Source organism: Magnolia sinica, chromosome 17 (assembly GCF_029962835.1).
Source record: "Magnolia sinica isolate HGM2019 chromosome 17, MsV1, whole genome shotgun sequence".
Taxonomy (NCBI): domain Eukaryota; kingdom Viridiplantae; phylum Streptophyta; class Magnoliopsida; order Magnoliales; family Magnoliaceae; genus Magnolia; species Magnolia sinica.
Window position 1 is genome coordinate 59,105,359 of NC_080589.1, and position 21,973 is coordinate 59,127,331.

Below are 21,973 nucleotides of genomic sequence, written 5' to 3' on the forward strand. Positions count from 1 at the left end.
TAGGGGAAGGTTAGAGTTGACCGCTTGAGAGGATATTCTGGGAATGATCCATCCATGGTGGGGCCCCATCAAATCAATGGCTTGGATAGAGCATGGGACCCACATCTACAAACTAAATTCCGAACAGGGAACTTGGCCTACAGAGATACGTTACAATGTCATCCAAAGCAAACACATTCCATCAGTTATACGACCCGTGCATTTGGCCAAAACCACTAAACCATGACAATTCATCCATCATGCAGTCAAGCACGCCGTAAATGCATGCAACCCAGGCTGTCCAAATCATGGGCCCAATGGTAGATGGAAAATAGCCTGAAAATCACCCTTCTCAAAACGAAATAAAATGTTTCGGATAATCCCGCCTTTCAATATGGTTTCCACGCTATGTTCAATCCAAGTGGGACCCGCAACTTTTGCATATAAAAAATGCCACATGTACCGTGGTTGATGGGTGCGGATTAGGTACTACCCCCCCTGTTTGGAGCCCGCAACAGGCGGAGGCTCTGAGGGCCACCGTGATGTATTACTCTTATCCATACCGTCCATCCATTTTTTTCGTATCAATTTAGATTATGATCCCAAAAATAAAGAACATCCAATTCTCAAATGGACCACACAGTGAGGATTCAATTCCTACCGTTGAAAAATTCTTAGGGACCACAAAAGTTTTAGATCAAGATGATATTTGTTTTTTCACTTTATCCAGGTGTACATGATCATATCAACAGGTTGGATGGAAAGTAAACCACACGAGTGGACCCTAAGAAGGTTTCAATGGTTGGCATCCTTAGTACTGCTGCTTCTGGTGGTGTGGTCCACTTGAGCATTGGATCTGCGTTATTTTTGGTCCAGTAATAAAAAATGATATAGAAAAATGGATGGACGGCGTGGATAAAAGTCATACATCACGGCGGCCACTCAGTGGCCCTCAGAGCCTCTGCATGTCCTGAGCTCCGAACAGGCGGGGGTAGTACCTAATCTGCGCCCATGGGGGAGTTGTCACCGTTTAGCAAGTTTGTGACAATTCCACGTCGCAGTGTATAGCCCTGACCCTCTCATTCTTGATTCCAATAAGAAAGCCTGCACTGAGAAAAAAAATCATTTCTTGTACTGCATTCTTCTAAAGAAAATGTCCACAAATGAAAACTAAGAGAAGAAAAATTACAACTCACCTGTTGAAACCAGATTTCAACAAACTCCCTTAACCATCATCATCATTTCCACAACTCTTCCATTGGGATCCCACGCTCGCGGGCCACATCACTGAACTGCCTCATCTTCTGTACTGCAACAACTGTTGCTCTTGCGTTATTAAGGGCATTTTTACTTCCTATTTGTTTCCCCAAAGCATTCTCGACGCCTGCCATTTCAAGTACAATCCTCACTGCACCACCAGCGATAACACCAGTACCAGGTGAAGCAGGTCTAAGCATCACCTTTGCAGCTCCATAATCTCCATCCGCTCTGTCATTCCCATGTAACAAAATTAATAAACAGAACAGGAAATCTTATCATTGCATTATGAAAATCAAGAAACATGCTTGTCTTAACATTTGCATAAATACAACATATGTAGGAGCTTTTCCATGCACAAACATTCAGACGAACCATCAAGGAGAAAAGGGAGGCCCCACAAGATGGTTTTTGCCTTTGGTGCTCAACTGGGAAATGGAATTTCCTCCCAAATACATGCTAGAGGAACCACACACCAGCCATCTAGTGGCTCCCATCCATGGATGGCCCTTGGTCGAAATTCACACCCAATGGACAATCCTAGCCATACAAACAGTGGGCATGAAATGGTGAGTAAAAATGGAAAATTGTTCATGCTCAACCTTAAAAAAGAAAACTGATTGCTGTGATTGTTCTTTTCATAAAATTTTCAAGCACAGACCATCAATGGGCAGGACCACAAGATGGACAGTCTGGATTCACAACATGCAAGGAGAACAAATGAGCCTCACGCCTTACTTTGCCATGGATATGCAACATAGATTCGATGATCTATGGTTTAATTGAGGAGATGACCCTTCATAGTGTGGATGGGGAACAAGATTCATTTAGCCGATGCCATTTAGTTGGGATAAAGCTTTTATGATGATATGTATGCAACCACATACAGGCTAAACGGTAGGTAGAGAAGACAGGCACATGAGCAGTCGAAGGGTAGATTGCCAACAGCAATTCCCTGTAAAACAATTCATATAATTGCAGAACAGAAAGCTTTAACTGATTAAGGATGCTTTTGTTTAGGCCGCAAGAGAAATAATTCATCAATTATGAGTTTCTACACTTCATATAATTTCAAAGATAAAAAAAGGATAATTGTAAACACCTCCCCGGTTTGGATATGAAACTACTCTTTCTTTCCAATGCAAAACAGAATGAGTAGAAATTACAGAATCCGAAAAGGTGTGTATATGAACCTGTTCCTTTTCTTCATTTTTTCCCCAATACAACACAGAATGAGTAGAAATCCCAAAATCATACATAATTTTTGTCTTCCCTAGAAATGGCTATGAGCCAAGTGCAGCCAAAACCAAAATTAGAAGGACAGAACCCTCTTGAGGGGAACCGACATCACCAGACTCTCAAAGATAGAGACAAGGTCATTGAACTCAACAAGGAAAGAGAACCAAATAACCATAACCACCAAAAGATTCTTACAAAATCTTAAAGACGGGTAAAAGCCTTGTAACCCATATTTTACTCAGGTGCAAATATTGAGGAGTAAATGGTGAAGAGGTCAGTCCATTGGGACAATAACGATACCTAACAGGCAGGAGGGAAGTTCATTTCATGTGATGGAAACCTTTCAAGCCCCTGACCTGATGCACACAACTGAACCAACTTTTCGAAGCTACCAGCTGATACTAGCTGACGCAGATAAGTTATCTTTCAAAAATTTTTACCTTACAAAGAAAAATGTTAACTCATTTTTTATAGAAGATAACCAAGCCTTCCACTAAAACTCAAAAGTAGAAGAATAAACAAGCACACAAAAATAAAAATTAGGAGCAAAAGAACCTTGAGTGACCCTCCTGTCATTTGAAGAGAAACACAGCCCCAACAAGGTATTCAATAACACTAACAGTGGCGATAACTACCACCGTAATTACCATTGCAATTAGGGCTGTAACGGTGGTTACGGCCAAATTTATGTTTTAATTTTTTTTAAAATTTTTTTTTTTTTTTTAAAGATGAGAACTTTATTGAAAGCCAACAAGAGACAAGATGCACAACCTAAAAAAAAATAATACAGAATGCCACTCCTTGGCAGCTGGAAACCCCCAAAAAGATAAGAGCCAGGGAGCTGCTCTATAAACATTACCAAAACCCTTGAAAACACCCCTGCCATGGAGACACTACTGTTACATTAAAAAAATAAATAAAAATGTTACGGCCTGTAATGAATAACAGTTCCCACTGTTACCGTTACATAGAGTAATGCTCTCCTTGGAACTGGTTCTCATGAGAACTCATCTCACATGATGTGTATATGCAATCCGAACAGTCCACTAGATGAGTCACCTCATGAAACCCCTATGGCCCAAAACTTAGCCTGATCCAAAAATCTAGTGGGCCATAGCAAAGTGAAAGGAAAATCTACGTCAGCTAGTATCAGCTGGTAGCTTCGAAAAGTTGGTTCAGTTGTGTGCATCAGGTCAGGGGCTTGAAATGTTTCCGTCAATTTGCTATGGCCCACCAGGTTTTTGTATCATGCTAACTTTTGGGCCTTGAGGGTTTCATGAGGTGATTCATCTAGTAGACCATTCAGATTTTGTGCACACATCATGTATCAAATAGTACTCACGAGTTTTTGTGAGAACTGGTTCCCATGTGAGCATTTCACCGGTTACATAACCATTTTTTAATAACTTGAGCCCCATGGCAAACGCATTCAAATCTCTGGAGACCTCCAAGTCATTATTCATCATGCTCTCAGCTATATCAGAATAGCAGGTTTCAACAGTGGGGCAATGAACGGACAGCTGCCGTAGCCATTTGGTTTCACACTCGCTACAAATTTGCTCTATGAGCTTCATGCAAATGGTACTTCGAAGTTCCGCATGCAGATCTTGCTCGGGATCTGCATGTGGAACTTCATCGGTTTCTTGAGCCAGTGGCAACTCCTCAAGGGCCCCTCTCCCCGGGTTGTTATGATTAGCGTTCCGTCCAAGGAACAGCTCCACAGCAGCCATAAGGCATTGATCTTGATCCGCACCCAAAAAAGATGTGGTCCTGGGATATGAAAATGGGGAGGGGATCCCAAGAAGAATCAGATGGTACCTCGCCGCCAAGAACCAGACTGGATAATTCTTCTGCTCTGTTCACCACATGATTCCATTCATCTAGAAACACTCCTCCCAATGGGCCTTGAAATTCAGGAAACACCGTAACCCAATCAACAATCTGGTACAAGACAGTAATCTTAATGGACCGAGTACATAATACTTCGCTATCAAAGATTCTTCCACTTCTCTTTTTCAAAATCCCCCAAAGGATTGAGAGAGTGGCCATCCTCCACATGATAATTCCTATATAGCCAAACAAGTTCGTGCTCGCCAACCATCTATGAGGTCCATCAGTGAGCCATTCATAACCTTCATTCAACAACAAAAAGGTTGAATAAAGAGCACCATATGTCCCTCGCTAAAGGAGTAGAGGAATAAGTATTAACGGTCTCCTTATTATCTGAACACAGAGCACATGTTTGGGAGGGCAAAAAGCCACTTCCTTAGATCATCCAAAGTAAAATTTCATTAATAGTGGCTAAACACGCAAAATGTTCCACTCGAGGCAGGATACCATGACCCTAAACCCTAGCCCATGGCAGCCTCATCCAATCCTGAGAGATGCAAGAACAAAGAAAAGATTTTGATGAGAAACACCCATTAGCATGCCACTTGCATGCCTTCCAAGCTAAGCCCATTCACAGCCACATGAACATCATTTAGAATGCTCATTAAAACTTCAAAGCTGACAATTTCACCATCATCTTTCAATATATATATATATATATATATATGGGAAAAGGTACTATGCACCTGACCGCATGTTACCTTCCCATGAGGTCGAGTGCTAGTAGCACGTTATTCATCGGATGGTAAAAATTTTAAATAAATGGTGAGATTTTATAGGAAAACTGGAGAAACAAAATGGTGAAACCGGTTAGTAAAATACCCCTCTACTTCTATCTCTCTCACGCGTATTTTCTACAAAAAGCCTTGCATTGGAAACCTAAGTGGGGCCTACTGTAGTTTTTTTTTAGAAATCTTCCCCGTCCATCCGTTTTTTCCATATCAATTTAGGACAAGAGGCCAAAAATGAGCCGGATCCAAGACTCAAGTGGGCCGAAAACGTGAGGATTGAACGTCCACTGTTGAAATATTCGTGGGGTCATAAAAGTTTTAAATCAGGATAATATTTGTGTTTTCAGTTCATCTCAGTAGGAATATTGCCATAAACGGTATGGATGCAATTGAAACATCACTTTCAACCCAGGGAGGTTTCAAAGGTAGGAATTTCCTTACCCACCTTTTCTTTAGTGCGGCCCACTTGAGTCTTGGCTCCGGCTCATTTTTGGCCCTATGTCCCAAAATGATCTTCAAAAACTGATGGACGAGGTGGATTTCTCACATACACTACGGTTGGCTCTGACCGAACATAGTGCAACCCTGACCACGTAGAGAATTTCTCAATGAGAGAAGTTCAATTCACACTGTTTCTATCCACTTCGGGCGCGGATTAGCTACTGACAGGTTGAGTAGCAAGACTCGCTACTGAAGTGATGTCACCAAGTTTTGTGGGCCCCACCATGATGTATGTTTTGTATCCACACCATCCATTCATTTGGTGAGATCATTTTAGGGCAATATCCGAAGAATGAGTTAAATCCAAAGCTCTAGTGGAACGCAGCACAGAAAACAGTGGGGATAGTGATGCTCACCATTAAAAACTTCTAAAGGACACAAAAGTTTTAGATCAAGCTGATATTTGTGTTTTCTCTTATTTCATGTCTTTTTAAACTTTTGAACAGGTTGGATTTCAAATAAACATTATGGTGGGCTTTGGGATAGTTTCAACGGTGGGAATCACTCTCCCCACTGTTTTCTATGGTGGGGTCCACTACAACATTTTATTTGCCTCATTCTTTAGCTAATGCCCTAGAATGATATCTCAAAATGGATCGATGGTGTGGATACAACACATACATCATAGTGGGGCCCACAGAACTTGGTGACGTCACTTCAATAGCCGACTCGCTACTCAACCCATCAATATCTAATCCGCGTCCATCCACTTCTATATTAAAAGGCGTAGTGGACTCCAATGCTAGTTGGACGCGGATTAGCTACGGACAGGTTACATCACCAAGTTCTGTGGGACCCACCATGATGTATGTGTTATATCTATACTGTCCATTCACTTGGAGATATCAATTTAAGGCATGAGACAAAGAATGAGTAAGATCCAAAGCTCGAATGGACCCACCATAGAAAACAATGGATAGAGTGATGCCCACCATTAAAAATTTCTAAGGGCCACAAAAGTTTTCAATCAAGCTGAAATTTGTGCCTTCCCTTCTTTCATGTATGTCTTAACTTATGAACAGGTCGGATCTCAGATAAACATCATAGTGGACCTTAGGAAGGTTTCAACGGTGGGCGTCGCTCTTCCCACTGTCTAGTATGGTAGGGTTGCACTATGTTCATTCAGGGCCAACCGTAGTGTTTGTGAGAAATCCACCTCGTCCATCTATTTTTGGAGATCGTTTTAGGACATAAGGCCAAAAATGAGTCGAATCCAAGACTAAAGTGGGCCGCACTAAAGGAAAAGGTGGGTAGGGAAATTCCTACCTTTGAAACCTCCCTTGGTCGAAAGTGATGTTCCAATTGCATCTATACCATTCATACCATCATTCCTACTAAGATAAACTGAAAACATAAATATTATCCTGATTTAAAACTTCTGTGGCCACACGAATATTTCAATTGTGGACGTTCAATCCTCACGTTTTCGGCCCACTTGAGTCTTGGATCAGGCTCATTGTTGGCTTCTTGTCCTAAAATTATATGGAAAAATGGATGAATGGGATGGATTTCTCAAAAAAATAATTAAAAATAAACACCCCACGGTAGGCCCCACCTAAGTTTCCAGAGCAAGGCTTTTGCAGAAAATACGCATGAGAGAGAGAAGAGATGGAGGGGTATTTTAATAATCGGTTTCACCAGTATTGTTTCTCCAGTTTCCCTATAAAATCTCCTCGCTAGTTTAAAATTTCTACCATCCGACGAATAATGTGCCGCCAATACTCGACCTCATTGGAAGGTAACATGCGGTCGGGCACATAGTACCTTTTCTATATATATATATATAAAACAATTTCACCATTACTGAGGTTTAAGCCAAAAAAGGGCTTCCACACCATGCTACCCCAATGAATCTCATAAAAATCCTTGATAAAGCCGTCCTTATTTTGAGCAATAGGGAATTTAGATGGATAAGCACTGGAGAGAGTTTCATCAATAAGTGTTTGAGAAAGTTCCATCAAGAATCAAGTTCTGTAACTCACCCCAACTACAAAACCTCAGTGGCTCACCCCCCTTATTCATGATATCCTGAACCCTGCTCTGAACATTGTGGTCTCCCTCCTAACCCAACTTAACTCCATCCCAAAATTTCTAATTTTCTTCCAAACATTTGAGCACATTTTCCTTGACACATTTTATGGTAACCATTCCCCCTGAGATTTGTCATATTTTCATCAGATAACATTGGACCAAGTGCCTTCTGCTCCTCCCCAAATCTCCATTACCACTTAAGAGTATCCAGTTCCTCTACTTTATGCTTCTGATCCCTATCCCTCAATCAATTTGTGGACTTCTTTCCAGTCCATGAGAAGTTTATGCCCTGCTCCTCTACCTTCCCATAAGAAATTCCTTTGGATTCACTCCATCTTTTTGGCAACCTTAGACAGAATTAGAAAAGGAAGACTAGTAAAGCAGTAGATTTGACAGAAGATTTGATGAGTGTTATCATGCCTGCAGGCAATGAACATCTTATCTTCCAGACATCCAACTTGTTCTCTAGCCTTCCAAGTATCTTCTCTAGTTAACTGTCAGTTATTTTACCACAATGGACAGACAAATTCCAATTGGTTGGTGAAGTACCAAACATATTACCCTACAGAATATAACCCTGACAGAAATAATTCCAACAAGGCCATTCACTCCCTTCTAATGCAAAGGTTCAGGAGATGATCACCTAACCACACATAAAGTAGGTGGTACATCCAACTCTAGTTGTCAATCACCAATATCCATTGTTTCAAGGTCTCTCTTACCACCTATTGCTGCAAATGTTACTTTCGTTTAAAATCAAAACAGAAGTCCATTAAGAAGAAAGGGCAATGGATAAGAAGTTCAGGTACAAAGGCTAGTCTACAGAAAGGTTTGGAAACTCGAAAAAAAAAAACCTCAAATCGAACCAAATTGACTCTATCAGATTTCTTCAAGACTCAGAAAAACTCAATTTGGTCATGACTTGGTCAACTTAACTAGGCAAAACTCAGAGACACTCAGGAGAACTCGATAGAGCTCAACAAAATTCAAATTAACTCACCAAGACTACAAAATTTATAAATTTTAAATTTTAAATATTACTAACTCCTGGCATCACAGTTTACCTGTGACGATATATTTCCCATGAGACCCTAGGGTAAAAGGTGGTTTGGAATATTATATTTCAAAGGAACTTTAAAGGTGATGAGATGATGAGCTTCGAGAACCTCTTAAAGGTATGGATCAAGGTCTTCATTGATACAATTTCTGAGGATCATAAAATTTGGAAATGGACTACAGATGGTTGCTTTTCTTCCAAATCTTTCTTTTGGCTCATTTAATGTAGTGATGAGGGCCATCCCCTTGTCCAGAAGTGTCAAGGGAGAATGTCCCTCCAAGAGTGGAGGCTTTTGCCTAAGCAGCCATGGTCAATAAAATCTTAAAACTAGAAAAGCTTTGAAAAAGGCACCAACTTTTTCCTAGCATTTGATTCCTTTTAATGCTAGGAACATGAGGAATCAGTTTATCAGTTCCACACCCACCCACGCATAAGAGTATAAAAGGCAGCTAGGAGCTAGGCAAACAACAGAGGTGAGGCTTCACCGATTTGATTTCCAGTTGGTCCATTGGACCTTTTCCCCTTGGAGGGAACATTATATGAAGAATGGTGCATTCTCTACCATTTGGAGATTATTGAAGTCAAGAAATAGTACAATCTTCAGAAACAAGTGGCGTCAATGGAATCATCAAGGCAAGAATTTTATCTGTGTACCAGGTGGGCTTCAACTCAGGCTGAACTTCAATGGTTGATTCCATGGTTTTGAGTATCAGAAAGAAAAGAAAAAGGGAAACGGTTGATTTCATAAAGGAACAAGGTATACAATAATGGCAATGATGGCCTTAATGGCAAGCCTTATGGCTGTTACGATACAAGTTCTAACTGCTGTAAAGCCCCCGTAACGGCCGTTGTGGCCCTGTAATGGTCAATTCTTTGATGGAAGAAACTGTAAATCCCATATTGGACAGTTTGTAAAGGGCCATTTGTTTTTTTCAGAACGGGTATTATAGCCCTGTAACACATAATGGATCCCACAATTACTGTTACGTAATGGCCGTCAAATTTTATTTTATTTTATTTTTCCAGAATGGGTGTTATAGCCATGGATCCCACTATTACCGTTACATATCGGCCAAAACTTAACCGTTTTTTAATATCATGGAAAGGATCCTCTCCTCAATTTTAGAGATTGAAACAAGGGCCATCAGTAGAACCCTTTTCGCATCAAATATCTAGAGCAGTTTCACTTTTAAGCCGAAGACTGCAGTAATGAATTTCTCCATCATATTGCAACTCCTGTATAGGCAAAATTCAACAATCAAATCCTTGGAATTGAGGTGGGGTATATTGAAGCTATTGATAACTATAAAGATATGTAATGATCTGAGAGTGGGTACTGTCACTGGGTTGTGGGAGACATTTCAGTTTCATAAGCAGAGTACGATCCGAGTTTGAAGTTCCTCCTCTAAAGACGTGATGAATATAGTTTTGACTCTTGATCGGATAAAGCCAATTGTCCAAATGGCTTTCTTTACCCATTTTGCAGGAATATTAACAAATTTTGGAAGCTGAATTTAAGCTTCTAATTGATGAATTCTACTTTTGATGAAACATATGCTTTTAACTACTCCCAAATTACTTCAACCCTGACGTTTGGAATGTCGACTATGTACGAAAACTCCATCCAATCAATTTAGATGGGGAATATAAGACAGCAGTGAAGTTTTTTTGGATCTTAGAATTAAGTGGATCATCGGTCACCTCTTAGCTCCCTGGAAAGTGGTTTACTTTCCAGTCTTTAAATCATAGATGGTTATTTTATGGCCTATAAGATAATTTACTTAACCCAGACCTCTAATTCTGGTGGCATAGTTGTAAAGATCAATTTGAAGAAGGCTTACGATCATATTGTATGGCCTCTTCTGATGCGGGTTGTAAGAATGATTGATTTTGGGTTTAAATGGAGGAATCTGTTGTACTTCTTCAAATCAAGTATCTATTTTGGTTAATGGTGTTAATCTAGATTCTTTAATATTTAACATGTTTTAGTTAAAATTGAAGGCTGGAAAATTTCTCACAACAACATGTTTTGTTACCTTGGCCTAAACTCAAAAGCATGGAGAGATCGATGATGATGTTTCCAATTGAATTGGAGTTGGGTTGATGTAGTACACATAGTGAGGCACGCCTTTGTTACAAGTGGGTCGCATGTGCAAGAAGTGATGGGGCCCAATGTGGATGACTTGCCAATGACATGTGGTTGGAAAATTAGATACTTCTAGGAGAGTCAAGCCATTCTTTACTTAAAAATTTTTTGAGAATAAGTGGCGTTGCATTTATTGAGCACGCATGAGAAATGATTGATGAGGGAAAATGATGTTTGCTTAGGAACTCCTTTAGTGGAAGCCTTTTGTGGGTCTCTAGGTCTATCTTGCTTTAATTTTGTACGGTTTTGATGCGATATCATATGATCTCATAATAACTATTAAATGAGTATGCATTCTTGGGAACTAGTGTGGTATAAATTAGTGATGGAGCCCAATGTGGATGACTTGCCAATGACAAAGGAAAAACGAATTTTATCATTCATTTATCATTTTGAACAAGTAAACTTTTGTGTTTTGGTAGAGCACTGCTCCCTTGTAGTGACCATCGCAATGGATGTTTATCTATAAAGAGAAATTTTCTTCTTCCCTTGTAGTTCTTGTGATTTTTCTTCTCTTTCAGGATCTTCTCTTCCTCTCTCCACATCATTTGGTGTCAAAGCTTGTGCCCTTGCTCCATGGGTGGCACTTCATCAACGTACAAGTTCTTGCTATGGCAGCAAGACATTGTGGTCGAGACCATGGATTCTGCGTGGAGGATGATGCAAGTAAGAGTTAAAGGAAATCTGAGAGAAACTTGAGTGCATTTCTATTGTATTGGATGAGATTACGTGACATTGAAAGGAAGTTCATGATGAATTTCAATTCATCCAAACCAAGTACGAGGAACTCAAAGGAGATCCAATATATGATGAATCAGATGCTGAGAACAAGACTAGTGCAACAAGCATATTGACAATTTGGATATCCAAAAAGAGATGTGTAGAGGAGGGGTGATGCTAAAAGATGACACAAATCACAACTTCAAGGAAAGAAAGAAAAATATTTCACTTCATAGATAAACACTCTATTTCACTTCATAGATAAACACTCATTACAACACTATAAGGGAGTAATGCTCTACCAAAACACAACTTCTAAAAAATGAAAATTGAATGATAAAATTTGTTTTTTCCTTGGCTCTTATATAAAACTACCCATTGAATCTCATCTCATTTACATCACACTAACTCTCAAGAATGCACATTCATTCAATAGACATCTTGGGATCATATGAGATTGTATCAAAATCATATAGATTAAAGTAACATGGACCTAGAGACCCATAAAGTTTCCCACTAATAGAGTTCCAAAGCAAATACAATTTTCCCATGAATCATTTCCCGTGCATCCATAAGAAATACAATGACACTTATTCTCAACAATTTTCCAAGTGAAGAATGACATAATTCTCCCTAGAATCCTTGATTTTCCAACCACGTATTTGCCAAGTCATGCACAACACATATGACCCACTCGTAACCAGGGTGTGATTCACTATGTGTACATTTGGCTCATATTTGGTGTCACCTAGGTCCACTAGGATTTGTTACTTTTGGTTGGTTATTGGTTAGGAGCATGGTTCTAAGTTCTAACAATCAACAACCTAAGCAATACGGAAAACAGCAATTACTAAGGGGTGCACATGTGCCTTAGATGCTGAGTTTGTTGATCAATTGTTCATCCAATGCGAATTTGCTCCCATAATTTAAAGAAAGTTTATGGCCTGGTTAAGCTTGAATTGGGTCATGAAAAGAAACTAGTGGAAAACATCTTTTGAGCTTCACTCACACTATCCTATTGAGATGAAGCATAAAAACTAATTCAAAATCCTACCGTTTTCCAATTCTCTCAAGGGTGGCGGAATATAGGCAGTCACCACAACTTCAATCTGGCACTACTGAGGCCAGACAAGAGTGGTGGCATTTGGCTGGTTGGTCAGAAAAGATAAACTTCTCATCATTGACCATCTATTGGTTTACTGCAACACGGCTTTATATGTCTTGAGTGATGCCCAAGATCAATTGCAGATCTCTTCCAAGCCTAGAATTGAGTGCCCAAAGCAAAAACAAAGTTGTTATGGTGCACCTCCCCATTGGTAGATTGGAAAAGAGTGTAATAACAAAGTTTTCTTTTCACAAATAAAGCTACCCAAAAGTAGTTTTTTCAAAGGCATACGGCGAGCTAGCTTGGGCAGCTTCCTTAGTTGATGTAGTTGAGAGGTTCTAAAGAGGTCTTAGGGTGTTGTGTCCAGCATGTCAAGTGGAGAATGACCCTTTCTCCATGATTTTGGCCCAAGCGTTTCTGTTGGGTTAATAATAAACTGCTTGTGTTACCATTCCAAAAAATATTCTATCACACATTCTTGTTGGTATTAATAAACTGCTTGTGTTACCATTAAAATGAAATAAAATCCTTGCACCTTTATTGGTAACACCATCCAACAATGGAGTCATATTTTAAAATTTCCTTCTTCTTTTCCCATGAAGCTTCAGAAGCCAGCCATTTCCTTCACTCTCTCTATTATCAGTAAATGATGTATGTTTCTTTATGGCAATGACTTCATCACATAAATCTAAAATAAGAGTCTTTATGCAGCACAAGAAGTCAGTGCTGTGTTTCTGACATTCATAGAAAGAAAATAATTGCAAACCCACATCATTCAACATGGTGACTGGAATATGTCGGTAACTCATGTTTGATTGAACTGACAATGCTTCAAGTAGCAAAACAATATGAGATTGTGGCATTTGGAGAGGTTTTCATTGTGTAGTTATGTTTTTTCTTTTTCTTTTTTTTCCTTAAAGCAGCGATTTATATTAAAGAAAAAGAGAATCCACAAGGCTTCACAGCAGAAGACCAAGAAACCAAAGAGACTAAAGCACAACTGGTGATAGACTTTATACAAGAGGTACAAACCAATACATCCATCTTTGCCCTTCTAAACACCTTATCCAAAAACCTATGCCGGTTCTGAAAATGAAAACAATTCCACTCCGCTCAAATAGACCAAAGATCTGCTAGAAGAAAGAGTTTCCACAAGTTCCTTGTTGACCAATGCCGGGTCCATGCGATGCTAGAAAGAAGGCCCCAATCAAGTTGGGCATTACCCAATAACATAGGAAAAGGCTGAAGAACTGACCCAGAATGCTTTGGCAAATTCACAACATTGAAACATGTCATCAACCAACTCCGCATCTTGTATACATATGATACAAAATAATCAAGTGTATTTTCTGCAAAGTGTCCACCAGGAAAACCCTGCTCATACCAACCAACCACACAAACCCAGCAACCTTAGTAGGCCCCTCATATAATAGAATGAATTCAGTTGGAGCTTTTGGTGACCTTGGTTCAGGAACTTGAATTGCCCCATAGAGGGAGCAAAAATAAAATCTAGCCGACCTTTCCCATTTCCACAACCAAGCATACCTTTGGAAGGCGACTCTGAAGAAAAAATAGCAAAGTATAAGCATATCTTCCAATACCTCCTAAGAAATATGTCGCACAAAGCACCATCACACCAGGCATCCTCCCAACTAATTTTTCTTTAAATATACAAGCCACCCTTGGCCATATACAAAGAAGACTTCTTAGCGAACCAACCACCCTCCCTAACTCCATATATGCATGCAATTACCTCTTTCCATTAAAAAATAATAATAATAATCTCTCTTCCATCCCAAACTTTCATAGCCATTTTCCTAAGAGAGCTAAGTTCATCGCCTTTAGTGCTCTGAAACTGGCCGGTTTACACACTTTGTTCCATTCCAATAGATGGAATTTATGTTCATCTTCTGCTCCTTTCAACAAGGACTCAAGCCTTATTCTTTCCATCCTATTCGGAACAGAGGTCAAACAATGAAACAACGACACGAAATACAATGGCATCTTAGATATTGCTAACTTGATGAGAGTTATTCTATCTCTTAAAAAGAGGTGTCTACTCTGCCATCTAGATAGTTTCCTTTGAATTCTTTCAATCAACTCATCCCACTGGTGCTTCGTAGGTTGCCAATACATAATGGAAGACCCAAAAATAGAGAAGAAATCAAGGAAGAGAGCCAGTTTTGCAACCAAAGACCCTTGCCAAATTTTCCACTTCTTCGTTTGATAGATTTATTCTCAAAATTTCACTTTTATTAATATTAATCTTCATCCACGAAACAACTTAAAAACACTGAATAATTTTTCTTAAGATATCCACCTGATCCACCACTGCATAACAAAATAGGAGAGTGTCATTTGCAAATTGAAGATGAGATATTTGTTAGTGTATCATTTGCTAGCTATTTCTTAGTTTATCATCATCCATTCTCGACCTTGGACCCATTAACAAGGCCCACGAAAGCCCCATTTTTTTACCATTTTACTCGGGGCTCCACCACTGCCACAAACAGGAATGGAGATGGCTGATCGCACTACCAGAGACCTCTCAAAGCCTTAAAGAAGCCTTTGAGTAATCCACTTACCAAGATTGAAAACTTGGCAGAATTTGACGCACTCTTGGATCCACCTCCTCCACTATGAACCACGACCAACATAGTAAATAATATAAGAATTTCCAACCACATGACTGTAGGCTTTCTCCATATCTAGCTTACAAATGATACCCCTTCTACCTGCCCTGCGTCACAAATCAACAAACTCATGCACTATCAACATCCAGGATCTGTCTACCATAAATGAAGGCTCATGCGCCATAGGGTCATTTTGATGCCTGTAAAATCCTTTAGTTGTCAAGGGTTTATAGGTAAAGACATTACATGGGCTATTTGGATGCCTGTAAACGCTTTACAGTTATAGGGGCTTTTAGAATTCCAGTATTTTGTTGTGTTTTTTATTACAGGTAATCTACTTACAGGCACAACAGTCTTTAAATAATAATAATAAAAAAAAAACTTTATGATAGGCATGCAACTAGCAGTCTCTCTCTCTCTCTCTCTCTGTGTGTGTGTGTGTGTGTGTGTGTGTGTGTGTGTGCACGTGCGCTAGCAGCTACTTGTGAATACTTTACAGCTTAAAGCCAAACAAGACAAATTGTGATCACTGTACAAGAATCTCTTTTTAGGTGTAAAGTGTTTACAACTTAAAATTTAGCATCTAAAGGATGACTTAGAGATAGCCTTCCCCATCACTTCTCAAAAACTTAAAGGTCTCTCTCTCTCTCTCTCTCTCTCTCTCTCTCTCTCTAAATATGATGCGATTTTATTAAGACAAGACATGAAAAGATACAAGCAATGAACTAAAAGGAGGGGGAAGATAAGAGATCTTCCATCCCCACTTAATAGCCACCAAAAGTGACATGACAGCTCCCTAGCCACCCAAATTGAATAGCAACAATTCAACTCAATGGAGAGGAGATGACCAACATGGTTGCTAGCCCCACTCCATTCACAAGGAGAGACAATAGCCCAAATTACAGTTTCATTCCTACCTCAAACAAATGGACTCACATTTAGGAGTTAGATAGCCATTATGAATTAAAATGGTACAATCCAGCTGGTATCATTTACTCTATAATGAAATGAAATTCAGTTCAATAGAGCATCCAAACATATCTACACGAAATATACAATGCCTTGTCCCAAACAAAGGCTAGCATTCTATATAGGTGAGCCAACCCTCCAATGATCCATACTGTTCATCTGGGGGGAATCCCACACAATGCTAGAAAGAAAAAAAAATGATGTTTGAGAATCATATCCATCCAAGAATTGTTCTGAAGATACTTCCAAAAAATTGTGCCCAATGGACAACACGCGATAGGAGAAACCAACACTCAAGAGTGGTTGGGATTGTTCAACGGGGAAACATTTTCAGTCCATCAGCCATCCATGGCATGAATTACCAGATGAAAAATCAAAAGATCACTAAGAGGTGGGCTCCATATGTACAGAATGCTTCCACAAAAGAAGGCCTTCTTCAGGCAGAACATCGTATAATACCTACGGACATTATAAAGAAAATGGAAAAGTGAATCTCTAATTCATCCCAACCGTCAGATTGCATGCATACTAATCCACATTCCACAATTTTTTACGACTTCAAACAAATCCAGCAAATTCTCTAAACAAAAAAGAGAAGGAAAAGCCAACAACCCAAGTTCAAAAAGGGAAGTATGTTTGTAACACTCATCTATCAGGAATCAGGATGCACCTCAATAGTATCTATCTTTTGCAAGTTTGTTTTGCATATGGCGCAACTCAGGAACGCTAGTGTGTGTCACCCCCAATGGGACCCACATACTGAGATAGTTTAATGACTCGAACCATCCATGTTATAGGTACTACCATAAAGAAGTTATGATCCATTAATCTCCCTTCAATGATGATGATCCTAAAGCCATTGAGAGAATGTGAGATATTATTGGTCAAATCTAGTCGATCCTATCTCACCTCCTATGAGTCGTTGGGTACATGCACTTTAATGTAGAATTAGAAGACACTGGGGGCACCGGTTATGGCCGGGGACCATCCAATGCTTCAGTCAAGTGTATGGACTTAAAGTAGGTGTAATTAGAATCGGGATAGTTGTGTGTACATTCCCCTTGAAGGGGGTGATATATTTATAGATGCTCTTAGGCAACTTCCATATCCGATTAGATCTATAAGATACGCTGGAGGGGCCCATATTGGAGTCGGAATCTGTTCTTGAGTATTTCTCCGATTATATCTCGATTGACGTAATCTTCAGCTAAGATCTCATTAGGCAATCCTGCTTATATATGGTGCGAGATTCTCTTCAGATGTTGCCGTTTCAAGCTTGAAGTCGGCATCCGAAGTCGAGGTCTATTGATGAGCCTCATTCTCAAGCCAAATTAACTGTTTTAGCTCGGTCATCAAGTCTCCCTGCTCAACTCATCTTCTATACCCCTTTGGTAGCTCAAAGGGTCTACTCTGATTGCCTTTTTGCCACGTGTCCCATACGTCAGGTCATCTCGATTTTTCCCATAACAGTTGCCTCCTTACTTCTGAGTTCTATGTTCATGAGCTCGGGATTAAGCATATTTGAACTGATGTGTGAGCGGGAAATTCTGAGCTTCTAACTAGAGGAGGTCGGCTTGTTCCATGTGTGTTCTTCGATTTTGTCGCCTGGTAGTTAATGCGGGAATTGGAAAGGGACGGCGCATGCTGCGATGATCGAGAAAGATATTATAACAGTGATTCCGTATGAGGAGACACGCACAGAGTGGCAAGCACCGTTTCGCTTTCGGGCGACTCACAGGCGGACACCTGTCCTTGCTTCATGTCTTCGCAAGTGGAGGAGATCGTGTGTCGAGGCGTCCTTTCATGTCTTCACAAGTAGTACCGCCATTAAATGCTCTTCCTCTAGAATTCTTATAAATAGGGGTTTCCCCTTCATTCTACCACTCATCGATTTAGCGAAGTCTAAGCTATGCCGACCTCCTTTCTTTCTTCTTCCTTCTTCCTTCTCCCTCGTTCACCGAGTGCATCGTCCGGTTACTTAGTCGTTTCCCGGTACATGTTCTTCTCCGATCTTCCTTCTCCTTTCCTTGCTTCCATTTTCCCTTTGCTACCATGTCTTCTAAGGGCTCTAGGGGTATCTCTATGTAGGAGGCCTTCCATGGGGAATCTGTTCACGATAGTGTAGATTTCAGGCCAGCAGCGTTGTCGAGTGGGCCATCTCCGGTGATGGCAGCTCGAGATAAGGAGGTCCGGCCGCCTCAAGCAAAGGCGGCTTCTTTGTCTTATGAGGGACTGACCCCCTCATTAGGTCCCTTGGTTCCAAGCTCCAGTCGGGGGATCTAGTTGCCCTCCAATCGGAGTTCCAAATCCTTGACTCAGTGGGGATATGGCTGCCCCGAGTCAGGGAACTGTTGGGCAGTCCTCCTGAGGGGGGAGATAGCCCTTTACCCAATTTTCTTTTCATACGACTTGCGGCTGCCTTTCCACCCATTGGTGAGGGAGGTATTGCGCCACTTGAGGCTTGCCCCAGGACAACTTAACCCTAACATGTGGCGAGTTATCTTTGGGTGTTATGTTTTATGGCACCAGATCGGCCACTACAAGCTGACCGTAGACGAGCTTTTGCACTTATCTTAGACAAAGAGTAGTCTGAGCTCTCTTGACTGGTATTATTTTTCTTCCCAGCCAAGCAAAGGCCAGGCCATTATTACCAGTAACCCTTCTTCCAATAAGGGTAGGAAGAACAGGTCGTTCTTCACTATTGGAGAGTGGGAGGCCCTAGCAGCAGAACTGGACAAGTTGCGGGCTCGAGTTCCCACCAAGTTTGCCACCCCAGGTCGGGACTTGAATTGCAACTTTGTAGTTTATTTATGACTTTCCCTTTGTAGCTTTATGTCTAACCCGGTCATCCTTTTTTACAGCTCTCACTCGGCATTAGCATCAACTCTCTGTGGCCTAGCTTCGCCAGCTCAGGATTGCCCGGGAGTGTCTCGCAACCCAGTGTAACTGGAGGAGGTTGATCACTCTGACTCTCTTGGAGAAAGTCGGCTTGTCAGTGGCTAGGTCAACTGATCACTCCGACCTCGGATGACGACTTCGACCTCAAACAACGACCTTGACCTCGAATGCCGACCTCGAGGTCAGATGTCGACATCAAGCTCGGAATGGCAATATCCGGAGAGAATCTCGTGCCATATATAAGTAGGACTGCCTAACGAGATCCTAACTGAAGATCACGCCAATCGAGGCATAATCGGAGAAATACTCGAGAACATATTCCGACTCTAATACAAGCCCCTCCAGTGTATCTTATAGATCTACTAGGATACGGAAGTCGCCTAAGAACACTTATAAATACATCACCCCCTTCAAGGGGAAATTAGGCACAACTATCTTAATTCTAATTACGCCTAATTTGAGTCCATACACCTGGCTTAAGCATTGGAGGGTCCTCGGCCACAACTGGCGCCCCTAGTGTCTTGTTCTCTATTAAAATGTAGGTACGCAGCGGCTCATAGGAGGTGAGGTAGGATCGACCAGATTTGAGCAATAACATGAGCCATTAAAAAATTTCACCCCAATGTTCTAAATTCATCCATACATAGTGATTGTCAGAATCATCCATTCACCGTAGCATAGTATCTAGGACACAAATGGTTTGGATCATCAGAGCATCTCAGCATGTAGACCCGGCAATCCCAAGCCACAGAAACAGCAAAACCAGCTTATCTTCCGCACAGAAGGAAAACGAAAAAACAGAATCGAGTTTCAGAACACTTCCCGACCTGTGAGGGAATGTGGAGTACTTGGTCATTGGCACTGTGATGATGTTCCTCCTCGCATTTGTGGCCGACTTTTCGACAGCAGAGACTACCTCCTTAGCCTTCCCGACCCCAACCCCGACCTGCCCCTGCTTATCACCGACAACCACGATGGCCCGGAAAGAGAGTTGCTTCCCGCCCTTGACCACCTTGGTGACGCGCCGCACCTGCACGACCCGCTCATCGAACCCATCCCGCACCTTTTCCTTCTTCCGTTTGGACCCGAACCCAGTCGCCTTTTTTATCTTGGCATCCATGACATTGATGTTGTTGCCGAGGATACTGACACCGCTGTAGGCGGGGCCGTAGAGCTCTTCATAAGCGGCCGCGATCTCGTCCTCGGTCTCGGCGGGCCCGTCATCGAAGTAGGGAGGGGGGACGTAGCCCTCAGGAGGGGCGATGGGCTCGAAAGGGATGTCGGAATTTGGGTCGACGTTGTCGAAGAAGGTGGTGTCGACGTCACCTGAAGAGGAAGAGGCTTTGATTTTGAAGGAGAGAGGGAGGGGTGATGAAGTGGGCCTGGCTCTGATGAGGGTAGGAGTCTTTGGAGGGAGGAGATTGAAGGAGAAGGAAAAGATTGACGGCTGGGATGAGAGACGACGGTTGAGAGAAAGCGAGGAGAGAGCTGCTATTGTAGCTGTTGCAGCTGCTGCCATTGGAATGGGAATGGATTGGATTGAAGAGGTGAGGAAATGCTGCTGTCAGGAAGAGGAGCTTATCCTAAAAGAGGAAGCACACGCACGTGTGAAGGAGCAGAACTTCCTATCAGCTGGGCCACGCGTATTCCATCATCTAGCCGTTAAAATTTTCATCCAGGTTTGTTTCGTACACCCATGGCTAACTTGACGAACCGGTGGCAGATGTTAGAGAGGATAGCACATTGCTCACGTATCCGAGCTGTCCGCTCGGTGGGCCACACTTATTACATCTTCTGGTCGAAGATATATCTTCCAGCCATCCGTTTGTTTTGTACCCTATGGCCCACCTGAAAAGCAGGGTTTTATGGACTCGATTAGCACACGTGCGGGATCCCAGGTTCAAGAGCGGTGGGCCACACTTTTGTATCCTGTGGCCCACATAAGAGCAGGATGGCAGATCGCCGGGAGCTTTAGCTCACGTAGAGCGCTTACTAACTATTTTTCATCTAGACATGTCTTTGGCACATGGTCCGAACTGGCACACGTGTGAGATCAGAGCTTTCCTTCAAGTGGGCCACACACGTATTGGATCTTCTGAAAATCTTTCCTGTCGCCAGTGGAGGCAATTGGGCAAGCACGACACTGGTGGTCTAAGCCCGAGACTGGCCCGAGTTCAGCATGGGCTATCACAGCAGGCGAACCTCAGCCAAAAACAGAGAATGGATATCAGATCAACGGAATCCACTCAGCCAGCCACACATAAACAGAGAATGGATATCAGATCAACGGTGATGAAGGGCTATATATACTAGTTCTCACGGAAACTCCTGAGAACTTTGTGAGAACTCATTTCACATGATGTGAGGTCACAATCCAAACGGTTCACGGTGAAACCCTTGCGGCCTAACTTTTACCTAATCCGATAATCTGAAGTGTCCTGGCAAACGAAAACATCCTCCCTTTATTTTCTCTCGTTTTCTTACCATCCAAGTTTTGAATAAGGGTGAAAGTTGGGCATGAGGGGTTTTAGGGGATGATGCATTACATGGACTGTCGAAATTTTATCCTCTAATCATGTGAGATGAGTTCTCAAAAAGTTCTCACCGGGAGAATTGGTGCGTAGGTGAGCATAAACCTCTCTCTCTCTCTCTCTCTCTCTCTCTCTCTCTCTCTCTCTCTACTAGACAAAGTGACAGGGTTTAGTAGACAAAATGATGTGGTTGTAGTACAAAGTGACGAGGTTCAATAGACAAAGTGACGAGGTTTGGATTAGATTCAGTCATAATAAATGGTGGGCGTGACTCTCTCCATTATCT

General features: G+C 41.5%; 1 protein-coding gene across 1 annotated transcript; it reads right to left on the minus strand.

Annotated features, from left to right (window-relative positions):
* Positions 1-1,089: 1,089 nt before the first annotated feature.
* On the minus strand, positions 1,090-20,729 carry LOC131231888 (small ribosomal subunit protein uS5c). Its single transcript, XM_058228237.1, has 2 exons — positions 19,984-20,729; positions 1,090-1,467 (listed from the first exon to the last, which is right to left on the minus strand). Exons 1-2 carry the CDS (start codon positions 20,673-20,675, stop codon positions 1,218-1,220), a joined length of 942 nt encoding a protein of 313 aa, XP_058084220.1. The 5' UTR covers positions 20,676-20,729; the 3' UTR covers positions 1,090-1,217.
* Positions 20,730-21,973: the final 1,244 nt, after the last annotated feature.

Coding starts and splice junctions, on each gene's coding strand:
- LOC131231888 (XM_058228237.1), bottom strand. CDS start 20,675: ATGGCAGCAGCTGCAACAGCTACAATAGCAGCTCTCTCCTCGCTTTCT. Junction 1,468..19,983: donor TACTCCACATTCCCTCACAG/GTCGGGAAGTGT, acceptor TGGGAATGACAG/AGCGGATGGAGATTATGGAG.